This window comes from Capsicum annuum, chromosome 2, assembly GCF_002878395.1.
Source record: "Capsicum annuum cultivar UCD-10X-F1 chromosome 2, UCD10Xv1.1, whole genome shotgun sequence".
Taxonomy (NCBI): Eukaryota; Viridiplantae; Streptophyta; class Magnoliopsida; order Solanales; family Solanaceae; genus Capsicum; species Capsicum annuum.
In genome coordinates, this window is record NC_061112.1 from 135,435,186 (window position 1) to 135,458,359 (window position 23,174).

The 23,174-nt window shown below is 32.5% G+C and overlaps 2 protein-coding genes, 1 long non-coding RNA gene and 1 other non-coding gene across 4 annotated transcripts; 1 reads left to right on the top strand and 3 right to left on the bottom strand.

The window, feature by feature from the left end:
- Window positions 1-283: 283 nt before the first annotated feature.
- On the bottom strand, window positions 284-5,130 carry LOC107859655 (probable polyamine oxidase 4). The gene is made up of 10 exons (XM_016704730.2): window positions 4,573-5,130; window positions 3,634-3,749; window positions 3,455-3,543; window positions 3,236-3,349; window positions 2,767-2,854; window positions 2,590-2,675; window positions 2,388-2,490; window positions 2,035-2,132; window positions 1,299-1,728; window positions 284-794 (listed from the first exon to the last, which is right to left on the bottom strand). The coding sequence occupies exons 1-10, from the start codon at window positions 4,616-4,618 to the stop codon at window positions 477-479; spliced, it is 1,488 nt and encodes a 495-aa protein (XP_016560216.1). The 5' UTR covers window positions 4,619-5,130; the 3' UTR covers window positions 284-476.
- Window positions 5,131-16,331: 11,201 nt separating this feature from the next.
- On the bottom strand, window positions 16,332-22,132 carry LOC107859656 (protein DJ-1 homolog D). The gene is made up of 5 exons (XM_016704731.2): window positions 21,956-22,132; window positions 21,718-21,834; window positions 20,266-20,706; window positions 16,989-17,351; window positions 16,332-16,678 (listed from the first exon to the last, which is right to left on the bottom strand). The coding sequence occupies exons 1-5, from the start codon at window positions 22,010-22,012 to the stop codon at window positions 16,490-16,492; spliced, it is 1,167 nt and encodes a 388-aa protein (XP_016560217.1). The 5' UTR covers window positions 22,013-22,132; the 3' UTR covers window positions 16,332-16,489.
- On the bottom strand, window positions 19,097-20,259 carry LOC124896038. The gene is made up of 2 exons (XR_007052420.1): window positions 19,572-20,259; window positions 19,097-19,528 (listed from the first exon to the last, which is right to left on the bottom strand). It is a non-coding gene; the product is annotated as an uncharacterized LOC124896038 (long non-coding RNA).
- Window positions 22,133-22,202: 70 nt separating the features above from the next.
- Window positions 22,203-22,284, top strand: TRNAS-AGA. Its single transcript has one exon. It is a non-coding gene; the product is annotated as a tRNA-Ser (tRNA).
- Window positions 22,285-23,174: the final 890 nt, after the last annotated feature.

Consider the following 23,174-nt stretch of genomic DNA (forward strand, 5'->3'; position numbering starts at 1 on the left):
AGTAATTATCAGTGGTCATACATGCCCAACGTCGGCACCTTGTGAGCCTGCAGGAGACCTCGCTGCAGACCCTTATGCTTTTGGTTCTCTCTTTTAGCAGGTAAATTTGTTACAGTAACTCATTTCACGTCGTTTAAGGTGTTTTAGAATATTAATTTGGTATATACCGCTAAATGCAATGCAGAACCAATTTCCTGTTCAAGAAACCTTGGGTTGTATACTTTGAGATTTTGCATGGTCAGTCGATCAGAAAACTCGATATTTATAGTTTGAGATTTTTGCCTGGAGACATAAGCGTTAATTTAATTATTTATATAAAGTAATAGTACAAACTGGAACACATCACTTAATTAACTTGAAATGAAACTTGCAAATACTAAGCGATTATTTGTCTTTAATCGCTGTTATTCTAGAAGATACTACTTAAGCAAAAAAAGTTCTTTCAAATTAAACTAGCAAATTCAGAGAAATCATAATCACATTCTTGAAATCTGGAGAGGAAATGCAGCTTCGAGGGCCTCGTCCCTATAGGAAACAGCCTGAACCATTTCCAGACCTCCATGTCTTTTGATGAGATGTCGGCGGCACGTTTCACCAGCCATAATTCCAGCTTCATACGCACCATGAACCGACCCCTGATGATCATCACTGCTCACAGCTTCCCCTCCAAAGAATAGATTACCAATTGGTGCCCGAAGCCTATCGTAAGCATCAGATGGTTTTCCAACCAAGTCATAAGAATAACACCCAAGGGTGTCCGGATCCGTACCCCAGCGAGATACTAGATACTGAACCTGTACAATGTACCAGATGATTAACTACCAGCGCAACAGCTATCTGTTGCTTACGATTGCTTCTGTGCTAGCATTCTAAACAGAACACAGTGTTTTAACTAGTTTACGATGTAGGAGTGTGTATCTAATCAGATGCAGGATTGCATGTAGTCTTTGCTTGTAATCAGTGAAAGAGAACATGCATTCCCGCCTTTAATCAATGTAGAAAGAAAATCTTTGAAGTAAAATAAGAAACTAAAAGTAAGTGATAGAAGATGGATGTTCTTCCTCATTTTTCCTTCTATTTTTATATTTCGCTCTTTTCTATCCAATTGTTTTGAAGGAAAAGTTTGAAGGAACACAAGTATCAAACTTTAATTATCAACATGAAATGTGCACTCACCAATTGAACTAAAAATAGACCAAAAATTATCATGTGTGCAACACTTAAGAAATTCTGTCCTTTGTCATCCATGTACCTAAGAGTTATAACTCCCCCAGTATAAAAGAGCAGAGATTACTTACAGGCTTAGTGGCATCTGGGAATATCTTCTTCAACTGCAGCATTGCAAACTCAACAGCGGATTCATCTGATAATTTCTCGAGGTCGCAAGCAAGTCTTCCAGCAGCCATATAAACAAGGACCTGATGTCCTGTTGCCTTGTGCAGGTTAAGAAAATAGCCACAAGCATATGAAGTGGGTGCAACAACACCTAACAATTCCACGTTTGGCCAAAATACGTTATCAAATCGTAATGCAATCTTGTTTTCATTGCCTACACCAAGATCTGCTATTGCAGATTGCTTCCATTCTGGCAATTTCGGTTCAAACTCAATCAAGTTGGCTTTCAGAACACCAAGAGGCACAGTTACAATAGCAGCATCCGCAATAAAATTTCTCCCGTCCTCAACTGTAACCATCACCTTATTATACCCATTCATAATCCTCTTGACCCTAGTAAAATTAGATCCATACAAAATAATTAGTTTCTTGTAAAATAATTGGAAAGTACTTTCTAAACAATGGTTTGAAAAATACCATAGAGGAAGAAACAGGAAATATTCATGTTTGGCTGTTGTGTAACTAGAAAAGAACTCTATCGAGGAAACAAACAACATTTGGTTTTAATATCTCAGGAAATCGGGTAACCAGAAGTTTCAGAAAGTTGACCTCATATCTAAAAAAAGAAATAGTATTGTAGAAATTCTGATGGTTTAACAGTCATTGCAAATGTATTGAGAAACAAAGAAAAATCTGCACCTGTGATTTAGACGGATATCAATGTCTTTGGATAATGCCTTTATAACTGGGTGGTAACCTTGCACCATAAGTCCATGGCCACCAGTGAGAACTTGTTCCTGTACGCAAAATATAACCATCTATATCACAAGGATATATATATATATATCAAATCGTTGTGCCCAATTGGCAATGTGGGAGTAGGTTGAAATAAGTGACTGGTAGCTATAACAACATCTTGCAAAGCCCTTTTTATTGCTTCAAAAATTTCTTACTTCGCAATAAGACCTTAACTGAGCAAGATAATGAACTTGGAAACTGCATCAACCACCTAATAAACTGCTTAAAGTAACAGCAAATGAAAACACGCTTACCTGATCCCAGGTTTTCAGAGAGATCGTGTCTGCATCTGCAGCAAACCATGCCTCCATTCTGCATATGTACCACTGCAACACCTCATGGGAAAGCCCTTCTTGCCTACAGAACAAATAACTCAATATGTATGTGCATGTATAACCAGGTTCCACATTCAACAGACAATAGCATGTAAAATGAGAAGCATTTTTGTCTGCATACCTCAACTCTGGATGCCTGTCCAGTACAATAGATATTGCCTGAAGGACTGACAAGTCATGACTATGCTCATTCCTCACTTTTTCAGTCTGCATAAGCAATACAATTTATCATCACTGGTCTCTTTTAAAAATCTTAAGAGGCACAGCATTGTTGAGCAGTTCAAAATTAAAGACCAACCTCACTGAGGATTTTCTTGAATACATCTCCAACTTGAACAACTGTATTTTGAGGAACTTGATGACCATCCATGTCAAACAGCATGAAGCTGTCAAAGGAAAGGAAAACATAATTAAGCTCTTGACAGAGTTAATAGCATCTCTAGGTAATTTGCACAAAGAAATACGAAGGGAACAGAAAAACAGCACAGGCTAAAATTCAGGAAATGCAGGAAGCTTTGAAACCAGACCACACGTAAACTCTGGAGAGGCAACTAAAATCCGTTCCACCCAGGCCAATCGTAAGTCCCTTTGATTATAACTCAAAGACAAACTAACAAATTTGTTGATTCTGATTGGTTGAATCAGGAAGAAGATAAAGCAAGTAAAAATTTAATACCAAGATTTGCCGAGAGAACAAACAAAAGGTGGAAGTGCAGGCTAATTCATGATAAAAATTATTTATTCAATGTAAATGTCATCCAGGTTACCTTTCTAGGTCATGGTCATACAGCACCGAGTTATCACCGCTAGTGCGATACATAGTGAGCCCTAACCGGCGAATCAATGGAGCCAATGGATTCTCATCACACACCCCATGGAGCCTGAAAAGAATGATTAATGATCAGAGCCAATTAATTGCTAACTAAAAGGCATTAACATCCAGGTCTGGAAAGACAATTTGGGGGAGAAGCATTAAATTCTCTCACCATGATGCTCCCATGTCAACTGGGCAACCAAATGAGTAGTCAGTATGTATACGCCCACCAAGTCTATCCCGTGACTCCAACAAGAGAACCTGAGACGAATATAAAAAGCATTTCTTTTAAGGATGAAGAAATAAAAGATTGTTGCATGTGAAAGAGTTCTAAATCCTGGGTATGCGCACCTTAAAAGATGCATTCTGAAGGAAACGTGCAGCAGCTATCCCCGAGATACCTCCACCAATCACAATTACAGATGGAGATGAACTGCGTGGCCTACCTAAGCGGGGTGGTAAAATGCCTAGTCAAACAAAATAGAGGAGCAAATTAAGTTCCACTGATGAAATCATAAGAATAAGCAACAAAACATATGAACACCCTTTACGATGGACATAAATATGAAGTTCTTCGTTTATACTTCAACATTCCAACAAAGTAGAAGCAAATTACTTAAAATGAAGAATTAAGATAATGAATTAGGAAAAAATTCCTCACGAGGAGGCCATCAAATCCATGTAACTCAGTAGAGAGAAAGACAATGCTACAAACTGAATCAATCGCTCCAAAGTAGAATGTAATGCAGGTTTAGAAGTCTATCAACTTCATGTTTTCACATCTCTATATATGCTACATTACCAACTTCTATTAAGAGTGTAATCCACTTGGATAGCAAACCACAATCAGAAACTGTACATAAACAATTGGTTTATAATTAGAAATTGATCAAGTAGAGATATGACAACAAGGCTCAGGACAAGAAAGTCGCATCTATTCAGTACACTATGTAAATGGATCAGCAAGATGACATAAAACTGGCCTAAAATGGTATATCTAATCCTCCTCCTAAAAGATAGCAAACCATTGTATCTCTAATCAGCAATGTTCTTTTGCTTTTTGGTTGTTTGCTTGTCTTACTTAGCAATAATTCATCAAACACGGCAATGCCGCAAGGGTTAAAATATCATGCTCATTTAAATATATAATCAAGTCCTAGATATTTCGCATAGATAACATCTAACACAGTAATCATAAAATTAACACATATGACTAATTATTTCCTCAAAAGGCAACGAAATAAAACTTAAAAAAAGCGACATAAAATTGGAGAAAAATAGGGAACTCACCGTCAAATGAACTACTGGAGCCAGAATCATCATCCTTGATTTCCATGAAATCCGTGAAGAAAAACGCCGACGTTCTTAGAACCGAAAGAGATGAGAGAATGTTGTTTTTGTCGTACAAAAACAGAGAAGGAAGAATGGATTGGGAAGGAGAAATTACGGGTGTATAGGAATCAAGAAATTAGAAATTAATTGTGCGGAATGATAAAGCATGAAAATAAGAAGGCCGGCAATAAAGCGGCTGAGATTGGAAGAACCCAATAACTTATCAAGCCAGCTCATAATCATAACCTGGATCAATTATCAACTCAACAAATCCTCCTAATTTTATCAACGATTTTTGCTTCGTTTGCATAGATCAACCACAAATTTTTCTCTCTTAATACTACTACGTCTCTCTCTCTCTCTCTAGATTTCAATACACCAACTTCTTCTTCTTCTCTCTCTCTCTGCAATGATGAGCCTCTCTTTTGGGAAATTGTGATGGAGCAACGGAAAGATGGTGTAATAGGGTGGTCTATTTATCGGGATGAACGGAGCTATGGGAGCATACAACTGGGAGGCAACGCGTAATGCATGATATTTATTTCGAAATAAGGGTAGTACTGTCATTTTAAATATAGAGTCGTGTCCTTCTCGACTTCCCCCTCTCTTAACCAGTCAATAACTCCTAATTAACCCGCTTCACGTGAGCTCAATTTTTACCGTCTATATTCCCTCCGTTTCATATTAATTTATCCCTTTACACTTGACACACTTATTAATAAAATATTAATTAGAAGATTTATTTTACTAAATTAGCATTATTAATTATATTTTAAAAATATAAATTTGAGTAATACACTTTGTTTAGTCATTTAATGTTAAGAATAATATTGAACAAACATAATAAAATTCTCTTGATTTCATCAAAGAGACAACTAAATTGAAACAAATATTTTTACAATAAGGATCAACTAAAACCAAACGAAGGGAGTATTTTATATCTATATCTGTAATTTATATAAATATAGAAAAGAGAAACATGGCACTGCTGACGTGGCATGCCTCAATGATCAAGAAATAGATTTATCTATTTTCTCAAATTTTTTTAATAATTTTTACATTTTAAATTAACCAAATCTTTCGTTAAATACTAAATATGAAAAAAAAAATATCGCAGAGGATGTCACGTATGAGTTATTATCTAACTAGTGATAATGGTCACGCTTCGCGTGGTTAGAAATAACATTAGTAAATTTATATGAATAATACATATTGTCGCAGATTATTATAAAGAAAATTATTTGTTTTTATCTTACACCTGTGATAATTAATTATATATAGTTAATTAAATTACAAACTCTTCCTTGTATTTATGTATTTTGTTGGATAATAGAATTTTTGTTTCTCTATAATTTTCTTTTTTATATTTAAATGAAATAAAGATGAGATACGAATTTAAAAAAATTATGATCAATGCATACAAATTAAAAGCAAAAATTTTAGTTATTGTTTTGTACTTCGTAATTAGTTATGTCAACTATTATTTCATAATTATGTTTTAGTGTTAGTTCTAGTTATCCATAGTTTAAAGAATTTGATATAATAAAAATTGGCATTGCTTCGAGTTTGAAAGTTTTTTCTCAGCAAGAAAGATTGCAAGTTCTATTTCACTAAGAAAGGAGTTATAAATAACAAATATTGTTATCCTTCAACCTTTCATTATTGATTGTAGCACGCGTACATCAATCCTTTTATAAGATGATGAGAATACACTTAGAAATTAAGGATATAAAATAAAATAAAAAGAAATAAAGTAAACAAAAGAGAAAAAAGAAATAACACACCATGAGATCCCAAAATTATATGAAGATATACTGAAATATAAATAGGCAGGACAAATGAATTGTACACTTAATTATGAGTGAGTAATTATATTAAAAAAAAACCTATTTAGGCATACTATATAAATGAGTATTAATACTATGTGGATGAAACAATGATATAATTAAACTTTATTGCATATAATAGATAACTCTTTTAGATTATATTTAACTAGTCTTTAGACACGTACATTGTACGTGTGTTTCACGTAGTAAATTTTTATAGATTCATAAAAACGATTAAAATTCTATAAAAATATGTGTGCAATGAGAAATGCAATGCAATAATTATAAATAAATCTTTATAAGCATGATAAAAAGCACCAAATAAGGGGTGTATTTGAATGTTTAAAATTAATTCATAATTTTAACCGACAAATGTAAATTATGAAATTTATTTAGTTATTAGCAAACCTTCAATAAAGTAAAAAATGACTAATTTGAGCCTAAATGAAAATATAGATTTACTACAATTAAAAATTTATAAAAACTTAAATTAAAGAAGTTTAATGAGAAAAAAACAAAAGAAAATAACATAAAAGGAACCAAAAAAAGATAAAGGGGTCGAGCAGTTAAGAGACTTAGCACACATTGAACTTGTATTAAAAAATTGAAAGAGTAAACAAACCTTTTCATGATAAATAACAATTGTTTCATATTAATATTCATTATGTTTTACAACTTTATGGCTTTAAATATAAAAGAAATAAATGTACCAGAAAATATAACCACTTTTGTAGAAGTCTAAAGGCACATATGACCATTTGAATAGATCAATATTTATAATTTTTCATCCAAATTTATATTAGTTTTAGTAAATACTTTATCTAGTATTTAGTCTAATATGATATGATTACTATCTATATTTAATTAGTATGTTATAATATTTTAATTTAATGTAGGAGTAAAATAAAAATCCAACTTTACACTTTGAAACTAACATCATCAATTGACAATAAAAGCAAAGAAAACCCCATTCTAAATTCAACAATTGAGAAAGAGAAGTAACAAATATAATAGAAAAAAATGCAAATAAATGAAAAAAAAAAAATCCTATCTTTGAAGAGTTTATCTCACCTTTCACTTTCTCTTTAATTGAGCAATGAATGTGAACAAAAAATTATTAATCATTGACTTGTATATTATTGACTTAGCATGCTCCTTAAAACATAATAAATAATAATAAAATTATCATATTATCTTTTGAATATAATAAATTCAATGTTTAATTAAAAATATACCGAGTAATAATTATAATATCGGGAACAACCTTTCTACTTCTTCGGAGATAGTGGTATGGACTGGATACATCCTACCCTCTTCAGATCCTATTATGTGGGAATATACTGAATTTGTTGTTGTTGATAAAATGGACAAAAATAAATAGTTTTTCAATTTGGACACTTATTATTGAATATCTTTTTTAATAAGATGGAAGGAGGAAGTATTTTTTTTTTCCTCTCTCTTTTTCTTCTCGTTTTCTATCTTTAGAATACTTGGTCAACTATAACCCAAAGTTATGTTTCCCTCAAACAATGAGCTCATTTACAAAGGTCGTGGTAGAGTGATAATTATACCGTCATTCTTAACTATAGGTTTTAGGTTCGAGTCATTTTAGGTGCGGTGTGACCTTTGTTAGGGAACATTTTACTTTACTTTGAGATTTTCCTGCGCGATTCAGAATTTAGTTGAATTTTGATTCAATACAAATATTAAATATCGAGTGAAACACCAATAAAAATTAGTGGCCCTCTCTAGAATAAAGTATTGCCGGAAAAAATACGAATTAATTTTGTCACATAACTTCAAAGTCTTTAATAATAATACTTAAATAAGTAATTTATCCGTTTAAACAATTCTAAGAGTAAAATATGCCACGATACTTGATTTTTTCCCGTAATATGACAAAACTACTCAACTCCAAGATAAGCAGCTTTTTTATATCTTAATCAGACAGATTCTAAATCTAGTTTCCCATAATCTAACAAGTTCCCTAAATTAATGTTTTTGTTCTCTGACTTCTTTTTTGTTTCCCAGGCTTAAAACAATAATAAAAGAATAATCTCATTCATGGATGACAATTGACAAGGACAACACGTGGAAGGTGGGATTGGAATTTGGACTTAGAAACAACTACTAGTGCGAAAATGCATATAGTCCTATCAGTTGGGCTGGAATTGGAGTGAAGCACATGGAATGGAATCAGAATTATTGAATTTCGACTCCACAATATATTGATACTATTGTTATTCTTCGGGAAGTCGAATCATTCTCTTCTTCACTAAAATATGTCATATATTAATAAAACAAATTGCTTATATAAACTGATGGTAAATTCGGAATTTTCATTGAAGGAATTAAAAGCAAACATTCGAACTAATCAAAAAAGTAAAAATATTTTTGATTATAATTTTTTATCGAAGAAGGTTGGAATAATCCCCGAATAAAAGGTGGCTCCATGAGTCACCTTCGCGATGGACGCAACAGTACAAGTGTCAGACCAACTTGACCGACAATGCTTCCCCACTTGTGATGATTATGGTCCAGCACACCGGTGGAGCCATGTTCTAGTTACGGATGTGGTACAATTTTGTAATTTTGGTTCACAGTTTGATTTTATATATATATATATATATATATATATATCCTTAATAAATATATATGACTTGTTTATTAGACCATAATTTTAAAAAATATCTTTTTTTTATTCTTAAATTTTATATCTGATCAAATACCTTTACATAAATTAGAATAGACGAAGTAATATTTTGTTGTCAACAAGCTCATTCTAATCTTGAAGTACGTTTGACAAATTTCGTATGGAACGAAGAAAGATCTAACGAGATTAGCAATAGTACTCATTATAACAGGTTAAGGTTTAAGTAGTTGTGGCAGTGTAAATTAAGAAGTTGTGCTAAAGTCACAGGATATGATACTTTGTTAGATTAATTACATGGGCATGCCATAATTACATAAATTGCCAAAGATTAAATGGTAGTACACTATATATGAAACTGAAAGTATTTCATTGTCAACTTCATAGATTTTCTATCTTAGACGTAATTCAAATGTGGGTTCTATGAATATTCAGTCCCCTCTACCAAAGAATGTTGCATTAGTCCAATAAAGTGTCCAAATAAAGTCGGTTACTTTAGTGATTGATTGGAAATTAGGTCTGATTTTGTTCTATATAGCAAACATCTCTTTTCTCTTTTTGTGTGTTTTTTTTTTTAAAGAGGTGGTGGCTTTTGAATAATTCTTGACTAAAGAGACATGATTTTTACATCAGGATATTTTTAAATATACAGTTCCACGACGTGCATTGCATTGATGTAGTCATATTTTTAATATTTTACACCTGATAGGTAACGTTATATAATGGTATGTACTTACTGTGAGCTTTAATGTCTCAGCTTTGTATAAAAATGTAAAAGAAGTGTTATTTATACACACGTTTACATCATCATATAAAATTATGCAAAAACTAAATCTCGTCTCGTAAAAACTTCAACCACAAAATTCCTTTTGACTGTGTCAAATTTTCATCGAATAACTTCAAATTTTAACTAGAACTTTAAAGTGGCATCTCAATAAATCTCAATCATCAATTTGTAAATAAAAAATAAATAAATCAAGAAAGCACAAAATCCATTTGTGAGTTTCAAGCTTTTAGAAACCCGAAAAATGGAGTTTTCAATTTTTTACTTTAATTCACTCAATTACATTGAAGCTGTGGTGATAAACATCAATATCACTTTTAACTTTCTTTAAACATCAATAATAAAAGTCATAATCATAAATCAATAAATTATTGTCCTTTTTTGAATCTCATATATATAAAATGAAGTAAATAGGATAAGATCTTATAAACTCGACTTCTTTATATCTATAATCTATAATATATTTAAAAATGTGAAGTGCCTTAAAAAAGTAATTTTAACTTTTTATCCTTCATTAAAAGATTCTTCTTTAGACAAAACTATTTTTTCACTATTTTATTCAATTTATTATTTAATTATTTTTTGTTACACTAAATTCCTAAAATATATGGGACTCTAAAATATACGAAAGGAGAATCAATTAATATTTTTATTTGTACTGGTCAACTAGAAAAATACTCTTAAAATAAAACTCAATTAAGGAAATGCTTCTGTAAATATTGAAATCTAGAGAATAATTATTTATACTAATTTATGCACACAGCATGCTTAGGTCTTTGAATAACATGTATGCGTGCTATTTTTTAAGTTTTTCTTTAACTGTTTTTTTGACTCTCTGTTCTTCTTTCTTTGTCTTTTTAAGTTAGTTATTGATTCACTTGTATTTATTAGATGTTAGGTAGTTGATTTTTTTTACTTTGTAAAGTATTACCTCTTCATTTTTTTTTTTTATCAATGTATGGATAAATACATACAAGCCATCAGGCTTTGTATAAGAAATTCAATAAATGTTTTTATTATTAGTTTGGATAATAATTGTATTGTCTTGATATCTCTATTAGTTTATTATTTTGTGGTAGTTTACATGTTGTAGATGAATATTGATCGGATTTAAGGAATTTTTGTGTGTAAAATTTAAATTTAATTGTGTTATTTTAATATATTTTTTATCGTATTGTTTTGTTGTAGTTTGCAGATGGTTGATAAATGTCGATCGACTTTGAAGAATTTTTTTGGTAAGGGTTAAGTTTAACTGTATTGCTTTGATATCTCCGACTTGAGAAATTTTTTTGTGTAAAGATTAGGTATAGTTATATTATTTTAATATCTCTATTATCGTATTATTTTGTTATAGTTAACAGGTGGTAGATGAGTGTCAGACGCTTTGAGGAAATTTTAGTGTAAAAGTTAAATTTAATTGTATCATTTGATATCTCTATTATCGTATTGTTTTATTGCAGTTTACAAGTGGTAGATGAATGTCGATCAGTTTTGGGAATCGTTTGCGGTAAAGGTTAGGTTTAATTAAATAAATTCTCCTTCTTTACATATTCAAAAAATATTGAATTTAATTATTATATTTATCTTTATTATTTAAATAAACTTTTTATTTAGTGTAACGTTTAAACTCATTAAAGTAAGATATACGCGCGAGATACGCACACCTAAACTAGTTTTATTTATAAGCTTGGGCCGAGTGACGCAAAACATAAAATTCTCAATTTTAAATTATATTAGTCACCATAAAGTATAATATATCTTCATGTAAATGGAAAAGTTATTGGTCAAATTAGGTCGATGATAATTTGATCCAACTAGTACTTATTAATCCTGTATATGTGCAGACATTTAGTAGTGGGATTAGTTTAATACTCTTAGGGGTGATTTGGTAGAGTGAATTAAAAATATAATACATATATTATGATTTGTGTATTAATAGTACCATGTTTGATATTCTTTTTTAGACTATGCATAAGTAATACTTGCATTAATTGTACGCATTTTTGTATATTAAAGTATGTATTACCAATGCACATCATTTTCCATGTATTAGTAATACAAAGTCTTCAACACATGCATTAACTTAGTAAATTACAAAATTACCCTCAAGTCATTGTCCCTCTTTCTCTTTTCTGCAGATTGCCATGGAAAAGCAACAATAATTTTCTTAAGTTCTCCTTCTTCCGTTCAATTAATCAAACAATAGTTGTTTTTTTCCATCAGTTGTGCTTTACTCTTTTGTTCTATTATTTTGTTCCATCAAAGATCCTCAACAACATCACTTCCTAAACGTCTCCAATTAGCATCAAAATATTCCTTCTCTTTCAACTTATCTTCATCATTTTCGGTGGAAGAGCGAATTATCGCATTTATTGACGAATTCTGAATGTCTACTTTTGATGAAGTTCTGAAAATTGTTTATACTTGAGAATTTTTTGAGGAAAAAGAAGAAGCTTTGGAGGATCGCTATGAAGAATTGAAGTTGGGAGTTTCAATGGAAAGAAGGGCATTTTGGTAAAAAAATATTTTTTTATAAAAATTATATAAATATATATTATTTTTAATACATCAAATCAAACACTGTATAAGAAATAATGTTTGAATAACTAATACCAATTTTACTAATACTTACATTACTAATGCAAAAATTATTAATACACTATATTCAATTTTAATCTTATACACTCTCCCAAACGATCACTTATTATTACATCATAGAAAAGTATAGTTTATAAGAAAAATAAATAGCAAACTAAAAAGTAGACAACACACTTTCGGATTGAAATGTCTACTGGGGCCAATATACATGAGCCGCCTATTCAACATAAATGCATTTCCAACGTACTCACACCCTTTCTTCTAATCCATTTTGGTTCCTAGGCAGACTCAGAATTTCTATTGAGGAAGTTCAAAATCTGAAGAAAAATTTATTAAAAAAAAATAAAAAATTAATATTTATGATATATACATAAAATTTATTTTAATTATATATTAATAGCATAATTTTTTATCAAAGAGGGTTCGAACGAATCTCCTATTACTAAGTTGGCTCCACCTCTATTTTGATTTGCCTAGAGATAAGCATATATGCCTTTTCTTTTTCGAGTCTTTATTAACCTCTCATTTTTAATTTGAAGATTATAAATTTGAGCCATTAAAAAAGCAAAAAGATTGAAAGTTTTGAGAAGGAAAAAGAAAAAAGAGACTTCATTTAGAGAAAAAGACAGTACTTTTTTCTTTTTCGATTTTATTTAAAGAATCAAAAGATGCATTTGAGAATAATGGTATATTCCTCTACCTTTTAATGAATCCTCCTTTCTCTTTTATACAATCTAAACAAATAAGATATAAAAAAATAAAACGAAAGTCGATATCACTGCTTTTCTAACTTCCCTTCAAATATATTACTAAGTTATGAAGAAATAATTCATTTGCATGAGTAAGAAATTGATGTATTTAGATGATGAGTCGTCCTCTTCTTATACAAAAGAATTTCAAGAATCATTTGATGTCATTTTATGTGGACTAGTACATTGAAATTCTTTGATATGTGTAGATAATAATCTTTGTAGCAATATCAAATTAATAGATCAAAGGGTTAAACTGTGTACGAAGTTTTATTCTTAATACTAATATGGATTGTGCTGAAATAATTGAGATTCCTTTATTTTTAATCAGCTATTTATTTTGATTTCAATTCATGAAATGAAAATAATTTTTATTGAGAGAGTTTTTCTCTGAAGTGAAGCTGCTTACAATGCTTAAAATCAAATTTAATTAATCAAGCTCCAATACACGAATATTGAACTCCTAGTAGAAAACCAAAATAGTCATTATGAGCTGTGCCAAATTGAGTCACTTTTGAAGACTTGTATAGAAGAAGACAAGCAGTTGATGCTGAATTGTCAGAGCAAAAGTAAGACTAATAACATAGCGGGGCCAAAAAATTTAAAGGCTAACTTGTAATTACGTGTGGTCAAAGTACTTTTGGCTGACTCCTTCTTGACCTAACAGGCTAACGTTTTCCTTTAATTAATTAAATAGTTTCCTTTTGGATTGCCTTAGAAGTAAACATTCCTCTATTATCTCTTTTAAGAGCTCATCTAATATCTAATATCTAATATCCAATGGTGAAGTTGATTTAAGAAACTTTTTTATTATCTTGAACATGTGTCTTAACATGTGCCTTCAAATGAATTTGAGATATCTTTAAATTTGAAAATTTTGTTGTATTAATCCCTTTTGATGAATTTGAGAAGTTTGAACATGTGCCTTTTATTGTATTAATCCTTTGAATTGTAGAAGAAGTACTAGCTCCTTTTTTTTTTTTAAATGAGAAAATTTTCTTTAGATGTGCTTCTCAAATTCCTAATACTTTAAGTGTGAATTTTTTTTTTTAAAAAAAAGAATAGTTTAAAATTGCTCCTGGGTTTCGGTAATATAAAAATTAAGGACTACCTAATAATCCACTTTATCATTTTCTCTAATTTAGTGCGTGAATAAATATTTGTTTGGAAATCGCAAAGAAGCTTCTCCCCAGTAGCTAACTTGGAATGAATGTTATCAACTTATAAATAGCTTTTTTTTTTAATTTTAAGGTCATGTATCCTGATGTATTCATTCCAACTTTTGAGATTTGCATCGCTCTCTTCAACACGTAATAACCATTCGTATTTTTGTTGCTATAAAAACTTGTTCATTTACAATTCTAGGGTGTGTTTGGTAAGAAGATTTTTTTTTTTAATAATTAATTGGTCAAAATATTTTAAATAATATTTTATTATAGTAAATTAATTCCTTAAAAATCAAGAAGACAATCACCTAGGTCGAAATTGAAAAATCAAATTTCATACACATCCTCATGTTTTTGCCACACTCAGGCGTGAAATTAAATGGATAAATACGGATCTAGTTGAACCCTATAGCTTTTATTTAAATAAAATAATTAATATATTTATACTAAGAAATTCAATAAATATTTATAAATATTAGATTAGAATTTAGTTATTATTAGTTGAAATCGTCACTTTAAAATTCAAAAGCTAAAAAACTAAATATATATCTCCAAAGCCCCCTCCCGACCATCATCCTTCAACCCCACCCCACCCCACCCCCTCTTTCCAACTTATTGTGTTTGGGAAAAATATATATAAATACTCTCAGTACAATATATTCTTTTGTTTATCAAGGATTGAAAAATAATAAGAAAACAGGGAAAAAATATTTTCCTCCACATCAAACTTATTTAACTATTTCCAAATATATAAATGTATTATGTTTTTAGACGAATTAATAAGGAAATAGTGCTAAATGAAAGAAATCAAACTATTTATTTTTGAAAATAAGACCGTTCCATCCACACTTTATTTTTTTTTTCTCCAAATATAGAGTTTCTCTATATTTGACAAACACCAATTTCAACGCAACCTTTTTTTACACTCTTAAAAAAAATCATCTTCTATCTCTTTAATATTACTTTATTATCTTTATTTTATTTGCATTTGCTTATTTCATAAAACAAATTCTTTTATATATATATATATATATATATATATATATATATATATATATATATGTAATCATCCTATAAAATTCATATTCTTTTTGAGTTCTTCATGTAATACATAATTATTTTCTACCCCAAAATTTTTAAATAACATAAATCACAAGCAAATAGTATATATTATTCATATTAATGGACAATTCAAATATAAGTGAAATTATTGATAAAATACAATTAAATAAATATAACATCATGATAAAATTTAGAGATAAGCATTCATTATCCATCGAACTATGACCAAAGTTGTTATGACACACTTCAAACTTCACATGGATCTTATTACCATTTTTAACATTTTTTTTTGTGCTGATGTGGTACCTGCTAAAAAGGTTGACAAAAATATGCTGAAATTTAATTCAGGGATTAATAAAATCGCCGTGAAGTTGAAGCATGTCATAACAATTTTATCATAGTTCAGCAGAGAATACAAGATACTTTACTCTAGAATTTATATATTAATAATTTCTACGTAAGTATTCAATCTCAAGATTAATATGTTGCCCCGGTAAATACTACTCTATTAATGCATTGCAAAGTTCACAATGAGCACTTTTGTCCTTAATTTTTTTTTTTTTTATGTCTAGCTAAAAATTATTTCAATCGATAATTTTCATCTACCACCATTTCTACCATTGAAGTTGGAGCTTTCGAAGTATCTTGAATTGATGCATTCCTTAATAGAACTAAGATAATATCTTTTTATTTTCATATATATCTTAAATAAAAATATTACATTAGAATATTAGAGTCTTAATTGATGATGTTCTATAATTTATAATAGGTTAAATTAAAACTGTTATATAATTCTAAATAATAATGAAAAAGTAAAATTTAGAGAGTGGTTGGAGTTGCTCTAAGTAGTGGATTTTACACCACGTCAAAAGTTCCTTACCGTTGGTGCTTCAAAGCAGAGAACCATTAGTTTTATTGATTTTCTTACAGGCAAACGTTGAGGTACATTACAAAAACACTTCTTATTCTGTTATACTTGGATACATCTGTTCTGAACTCACAAAACATAACGTGCTAAACATATCAAACAAGCATGTAGCCTAGAATTTTACATGTACTCCAAGCAATACCATAAACTGAGAAATGAACTCAGGATGACCTGGCCAAGCTGCCCCCGTCACAAGATGCCCGTCTGTGAAGCAACGGTCTATTGGTTCTGGTTCTAGCCATGTCCCCCCTCCTAGCACCACGTTAAGTTTCACAGCAGGGTACGCAGTACACTTCTTACCCTGTAGTTGTTTAGTGAGAATACAAATTAGTGTGCGCATAGCATACACCCGTGAACACCACATGTTCCCATTTTATGTCATTTCTTAACATGTTCTAACTACTGCATTAGATCAGTGAGATCAATTTTCTGCATGACATTATTATCCTTGCAGTTACATGTGGATACTCGATAGTATACAAATTTCCTGATTTTCTTCTTATCCCATTGTTAACTTTTCGGCCTTCGGTAGAAAGGGGGAAAATGAGCTGAAACATCATGCAAAGACCAGGTTTTTAAACCTCAATGCTAAATGAAGTTTAGAGAGTTACCTTGAGAACACCAGCAGCAGATAGAATCTGCTGCCCATGGCAGATTGATGCAACTGGTTTTTTGGAGTCCATGAATTCCTTGACCAACTTAATAACAGCATCATCCAGGGCAAGATATTCTGGAGCTCGGCCTCCAGGAATTACAAGTCCATCATAGCTTGAAGCATCCACGCTATCAAAATTGGCATTTAAGGTAAAATCGTGACCTGGCTTCTCACTATAAGTCTGATCACCTTCAAAGTCATGCACAGCCGTGGGGCATTTCTCACCGGCTTTCTTCTTTGGGCAAACAGCATCAACATGGCATTCAAGAGCTTGGAGGGACTGAAAAGGAACCATCACTTCATAGTCTTCCATGAAATCCTACACCCAAAAGAAAGTAGAGCGTAAAATTTTTTAGCTAAATAAGATGTCACCAAATAAAAGTTTAACAGGCCTGAGACCAGGAGAGAAAAGAACTCCAAATATGAAATCCGCACACATCCATGATATTGGCCAGCTTACTCAAATGAAAAAATAAAGCATCCCCTGTGATAGTTTCAAGCCTTCTAGTTTGTGGAACATCTTTCAGGAAATCCAATCCCCAGACCACGGACCAATAAATTCAATCACATAAAGTAACAGGAAGCATGAAACATGGTCAGCCAAGTGGAAAACAGTGACGCAAGGAAGATAAGAAAATAGAAATCAAGCAAGCAGTGCATCTAATCCGATTGGGTAAATAGTTTTACAGAGGAGTACAGGTAAGACAAGGTTGTTCAAGAATTGAAAACACACGTCTTTTACTGTATATCCATTCAAGGTGAACTTCCCAAATACTATATGGAATTTGCATTTCAGATAAATAACCTCAAGGAATCAAGGGACCAACTATCAGTGATTTATGCAGATTGCATAGATTCACATAGGAGGGGAAAGAAAGTGGGAAGAGTCGACGCTTTCCTTTCTTCTTTCTTTCCTATTTGGAGAAGCATTTACCAAAATGTGCTACTGATGCAACTCATTATCCAAAAACACAATCCTCCGAGAGAATGAGAAGAACTGCCACCTATGTCCTATGACCATACAGAACATGGAGGAAGAGTAGCCAGAAATCATATTCAAGAGACAACTCCAATACCATGTTACTTAAAAAAATGAGTTAGGTAATACTATACGATAAGCAATACAAATTGTTAAACGTTTATTTATCAAGGTAAATGGAGCTCTGCAATGGCTTGAAAAGGAAAATATACATTAGCATATGGCCGTGAAGGGCTTAACCCACAAGATATGCTATGAAAGTTGCTACAAGCCCCTGGGTGAACTTTTAAGATGCAATACTGTTTGCCTAAACAACAAAGAGATGCACCACTTAAGCACGTCCTATTATGGAGTGTGTGTAGCGCTTTGAAAGAGCAAGGAGTTAGGAACAAGAGACATTTTCCTGTACCTTTGCTAACCTTCATCCCAATCAAAGGTAACGTGGACCAAAACAGGGAACAACAACAACAACAAACCCAGTGTATTCCCACCTAGTGGGGTCTGGGGGGGGTAAGATGTAAGCAGTCCATACCTCTACCTCTGATGAAGTAGAAAGGCTGTTTCCGATAGACCCCCGGCTCAAGGCACGAGATACCACACAAACACATAGTAAAGCACAGAAGCAGATTACATAACATAAATACGGCACCCATAAGTAATATAAAACAGAGGAAAGCAGAGGAAAGCACACAGATTCGTAGTAAAACATGGAACACGAAACACGGAATCATAGCAAGAATAAAACCCTCACCAAGTAATTCCCTACACTAGCGACCCAAACTGGCCCTAATCCTCTGCCGTAATTCGCGTCCTCCAGACCTTCCTATCTAGGGTCATGTCCTCGGGACCAAAACAGGGACATGAAATAAAATATAATCCCCAGGAAATTCAGTGTCGCTTCTGTTCAAACCAGTACAACAAAGAATACCAAGCACAGCCTCTACCATCCTCCTTTCTACATCATGACTAATCCGTAGGTGACCAAACCGAGAACTTCTTCTTCTTCTTTACCATTTTTTTTCAAGCTAAGTAACCAAACCAAGAACATCTAATCCTTAGGACCTTTTCTTTTTTTTTTTTTTTTGATAACTGTGGGTTCGGGCCAGCTTGCGCGCACCTCGACTAATTCCACGGGATACCTGTTACCTCCCACCACCAACAGGTACCAGCTAACAGGTAACTCTGTCCACCAAGGCTAGAAGTTTGTCTTTGTTGGGAATTGAACCTAAGATCTCATGGTGCTCAACCCAACTTCATTGAACCACTAGGCCACACCCTTGTGTGCATTTTATCCTTAGGACTTAACATTGGGTAAATTGTGGAGAAGTAATACACACAGTCTAACCAGGAAACGAAGGGACCCATTGGCTGCATCATTCTATCTATGTTCACCCTTCAAGCACACACACACACATAGCAGTACCAATTAAGTCAGATTGTGCATAGCCGCTACCTCCCAGGGGTAGATATGTGACTTTGTTCACCAAGGCTTATACATGTGGTAAGAAATTAGCTACCTTCTTGTCTCTACTGATATTTGAAACTCGTCTCACATGGTACATTCCAACTTCATTCACCAGACCCCTAGGCGCACCTACTTACCTTCATTCTTACAGTCCTGAAATGTTGATTGCACCAGAAACGTGGACGATTCCACTTCTTACAATACTCTGATGGCTACATGTGTCTCTAATTTTGAAAACAAGACAACTACATGTATCTGTTAGACTGTTACACAATCATACATGATGAAAAACTCTTATTCAATCTCTAGAATCTATGATAGTCTAAATCTCCTCTTCTTCAACAAATCCTCCAGAACTAAGTAACAGCTTGATAATAATCAATCTATACCGTCAAACTTAAAATGAGAGGTTAAACTGTACACAGGAATGATATTCCAAACAATATCAAGTGATTATCTGATGGCTCACCAGCATGCGGTGAGCAAAATATGACACAACCTAAGCAAATAAACATCACAAGAGATATTTTTATGTCACGTATTGGAAGTTCGATAGGGAGAGGGATTTCTGCCACCTAGATATCAACAGAACCAGCTATATTTAGGAGGGTTACATATGCCTGTTCTTCTACAATAATTGGGATGAGAAATTGTTTCAAAAGTCATAAGTCACACCACAGCTGAACAACTAATTCATATACTAGCATTTACCTGTAAACTGCAATTTGAAACTCAGCATTTCAAATTCTCCCAGCTAAGAAAGATAATGCTACATGATCATTAACTTACCCCACATAGAAATAGGATCCTTTTACCAGAACCAACTATGCTGCCACCAAGTGCCTTGACAAAGAGTCTGATGAATTCAGGGTGTCCGTCATAAGTAGGTACAGTGATGAGATTACCGTCAACAGTACATGAGGCCATAGTTTCTGGTTCTTCCCAATGGGCACCAGCAGCAAGAAGCACCGGCTTCACAGCAGGAAAAGCTGTGCACTTTAGACCTTTGACCACATCTGCAGCAGCCAGGATCAATTGTCCATGACAGATAGAAGCAATTGGCTTTTTAGTGTTGGCAAAACTTTTCACCAAGTCCAACACAGATCCATTCATGGCCAGGTATTCTGGAGCACGTCCTCCTGGTATGACCAAGCCATCATACTTTGTAGCCTCGATTTCATCAAAGGTTGCATTAAGAGCAAAATTGTGTCCGCGGGACTCTGTATATGTCTGAAACAATTTTGGAACTAAATAAAACTCTGCTGGCACAAAATTATTAAGACTATCACCAGTTCAAATGCTATAACAAATCAGCAGGAGAGTACTAGTGCATTTCTTAAAGACATGTGCACAAGTGAGCATAGACATATAATTTGGTTAAGGAATTGTTGGAAATTGTATAAAACCTAGTATTCCAATTGACCAGCCTATATCTAGCCAAATTGTTTAAGAATCACTCTCCTTGACTAAGAATTCATCCACTACATCTCTTGTCCTCAGTTGTAAATTATCCTGAGTTAAGTGATCTGCATATAGAGACGCATCATCCAATTCCTTGAAGCTAAAAACTGCACTTGAAGATTCCAGTATCGTAAGTTCTTCGCCCATCAGCAATGAAAGCTCATTTATTTCATTGAATTCAAACTCATTATTCATAAAACATGAACCTTTTGAAATCTGGATTAATATCCTTAAACAGAAAATACCAAGTAAAGCTCAGAAAAATAAAAGAACATAGTCACACAGCAAGTTTCAACCTTTAACCGCAATCAAGTACAAGTCGATGAGGGACGCACAGAAGGGTTAGTTCTAATCATTGGACATCTAAAAGTCCACCCAAAAACTACTAAAGAAATACACCATGGATAAGAACCATGCAGATTCAAAATCATACTCCAATAATTCATAAAGCCCGAACCGCAGACCTTACCTCTACCTTATAGATAGACCCTCGGCTCAAGACAAAAAGAGTCTAGAAAAAGACTGTACTGGAAGTACAAGATATAATTAAGTAGATCGTAGGAATACACAGAATGGCAAATTATAATCAATTTTTTTGAAGTCAACTCAATCCACCTCAATTCCAAATAAGATGAGATCCACTATATTTAGGGTATCCGTTGACCAACTCCAGATTCACCAATTAAAAACACTAGTAAATAATCACATTACATACTGCTTAGAAGAAGGAGAACTATGCAGATTCAAAATTAACTGGTAAGATGGAGCAAAAGAAAGTACCTGGTGATGAGAAAGCTGATGAACAGAAGTACGGCAAACATCACCGGCTTTCTTTCCAGGACAAACAGCATCAACGGCTACTCCATAGGCTAGCAGAGCTTGAAATGGTACCATCACCTGAACAATATTATAGTAAACAAGAAGAAAATAAAATCAGTGAACCAATTAGTCATTCTTAACATGTATACACAGTGAGGATAGAAAATCAAGAATGTGAGAAAAAAAAATGTTGTAATACCTCATAGTCTTCAACGTAATCTCCACATAGTAAGAGAACCCTTTTCTGATTAGCCATTTTTCAAGCAGTTAGGAGCTGAGGTTTATCTCTCTCTCTCTTTGTGTGTGGAAGAGGTTAAGGAATTGATCCGTATGTACTCGAAGAAGAAGAAGCTGACGAAATGTTGCTCTCGAAAGAAGTGGTGGAGTAGTGCAACTGGAGAAGTTTTTTGATATAATAGTAAAAAAAGGATTTTATTGCAAACAAGGTGGACGTGCCGGAGTGGTTATCGGGCATGACTAGAAATCATGTGGGCTTTGCCCGCGCAGGTTCGAATCCTGCCGTCCACGCCTATAAAATATTTTGCTCTATTTTTAAGAATTTATTCCTTATGGCTCGTGGCTTTGAATTTTTGATCCCAATAAAATAAGTCTTTAAAAACTAGTTTTTCTTCCTTTTTAAATATAATACAAGTACAAGTTTGCCTCTCTACACCTCAAATATTTTAAAACTTTCCATACTTATTTGTCTCTCAAATTCTATTTTTATTTTTATTATTTTCACTTTTTTTTCTTTAATTTTATTTTTATATTTGGATGGCTTTAGGAGGAGAAAAGGTAGGCCGAAGAAATAGTGGAGGGAATTGATTAGACATGACATGGAGCAGCTGCAGCTTACTGGGAACATGACCCTAGATAGGAAGGTGTGGAGGTCGCGGATAAGAGTAGAAGGCTGGTGTGAGTGTGAGGGTTATAGCAAGGTGTTACATAGGGTTGTACAGACCAAACCATCAAACCAAACCGAAGAACCAAACCAAATCGAGAAAAAAATCCGACTTATGGTTTTGTTTGGTTGGTTTGGCGTTTGAAAAAAAAAAACAATCATTCTTGATTTGATTTCATGTTAACTAAAAAAGAATCAAAGCGAACCCAAATCAAACTGACATAATATATATACATATATATGTGTGTGTGTGTAAGTATGCATATATATAATTTAACTTTTTATACATAAAATATTAATTATAATCTACTTTTTCAATTAGTTTTATTAATTTTCAATATTTAGAAAGTAGATGTGTGTGTGTGTGTGTGTGTGTGTATATATATATATATATGCTAATAAAATGATCCAAAATCCAATATAAAATTAAAACCTAAATTTTTCACTCTTCATCTTACTTTTAGTTTCAAGAGAGAATTTCGCTCCTCAATTTCTCATAATTGAGTCTTTTCACTAG

Bases quoted from the DNA above. Each gene is read 5' to 3' on its own strand.
- LOC107859656 (XM_016704731.2), bottom strand. From the start codon at position 22,012: ATGGCTAATCAGAAAAGGGTTCTCTTACTATGTGGAGATTACGTTGAA. The intron at 17,352-20,265 runs GTAAGTTAATGA...TTTTGGGTGTAG, and splicing joins GGATCCTATTTCTATGTGGG to GATTTCATGGAAGACTATGA. The intron at 16,679-16,988 runs GTAACTCTCTAA...AAACAACTACAG, and splicing joins CTGCTGCTGGTGTTCTCAAG to GGTAAGAAGTGTACTGCGTA.
- LOC107859655 (XM_016704730.2), bottom strand. From the start codon at position 4,618: ATGGAAATCAAGGATGATGATTCTGGCTCCAGTAGTTCATTTGACG. The intron at 3,544-3,633 runs GTGCGCATACCC...TATTCGTCTCAG, and splicing joins TTCAGAATGCATCTTTTAAG to GTTCTCTTGTTGGAGTCACG. The intron at 795-1,298 runs GTAAGTAATCTC...TACATTGTACAG, and splicing joins TCCCAGATGCCACTAAGCCT to GTTCAGTATCTAGTATCTCG.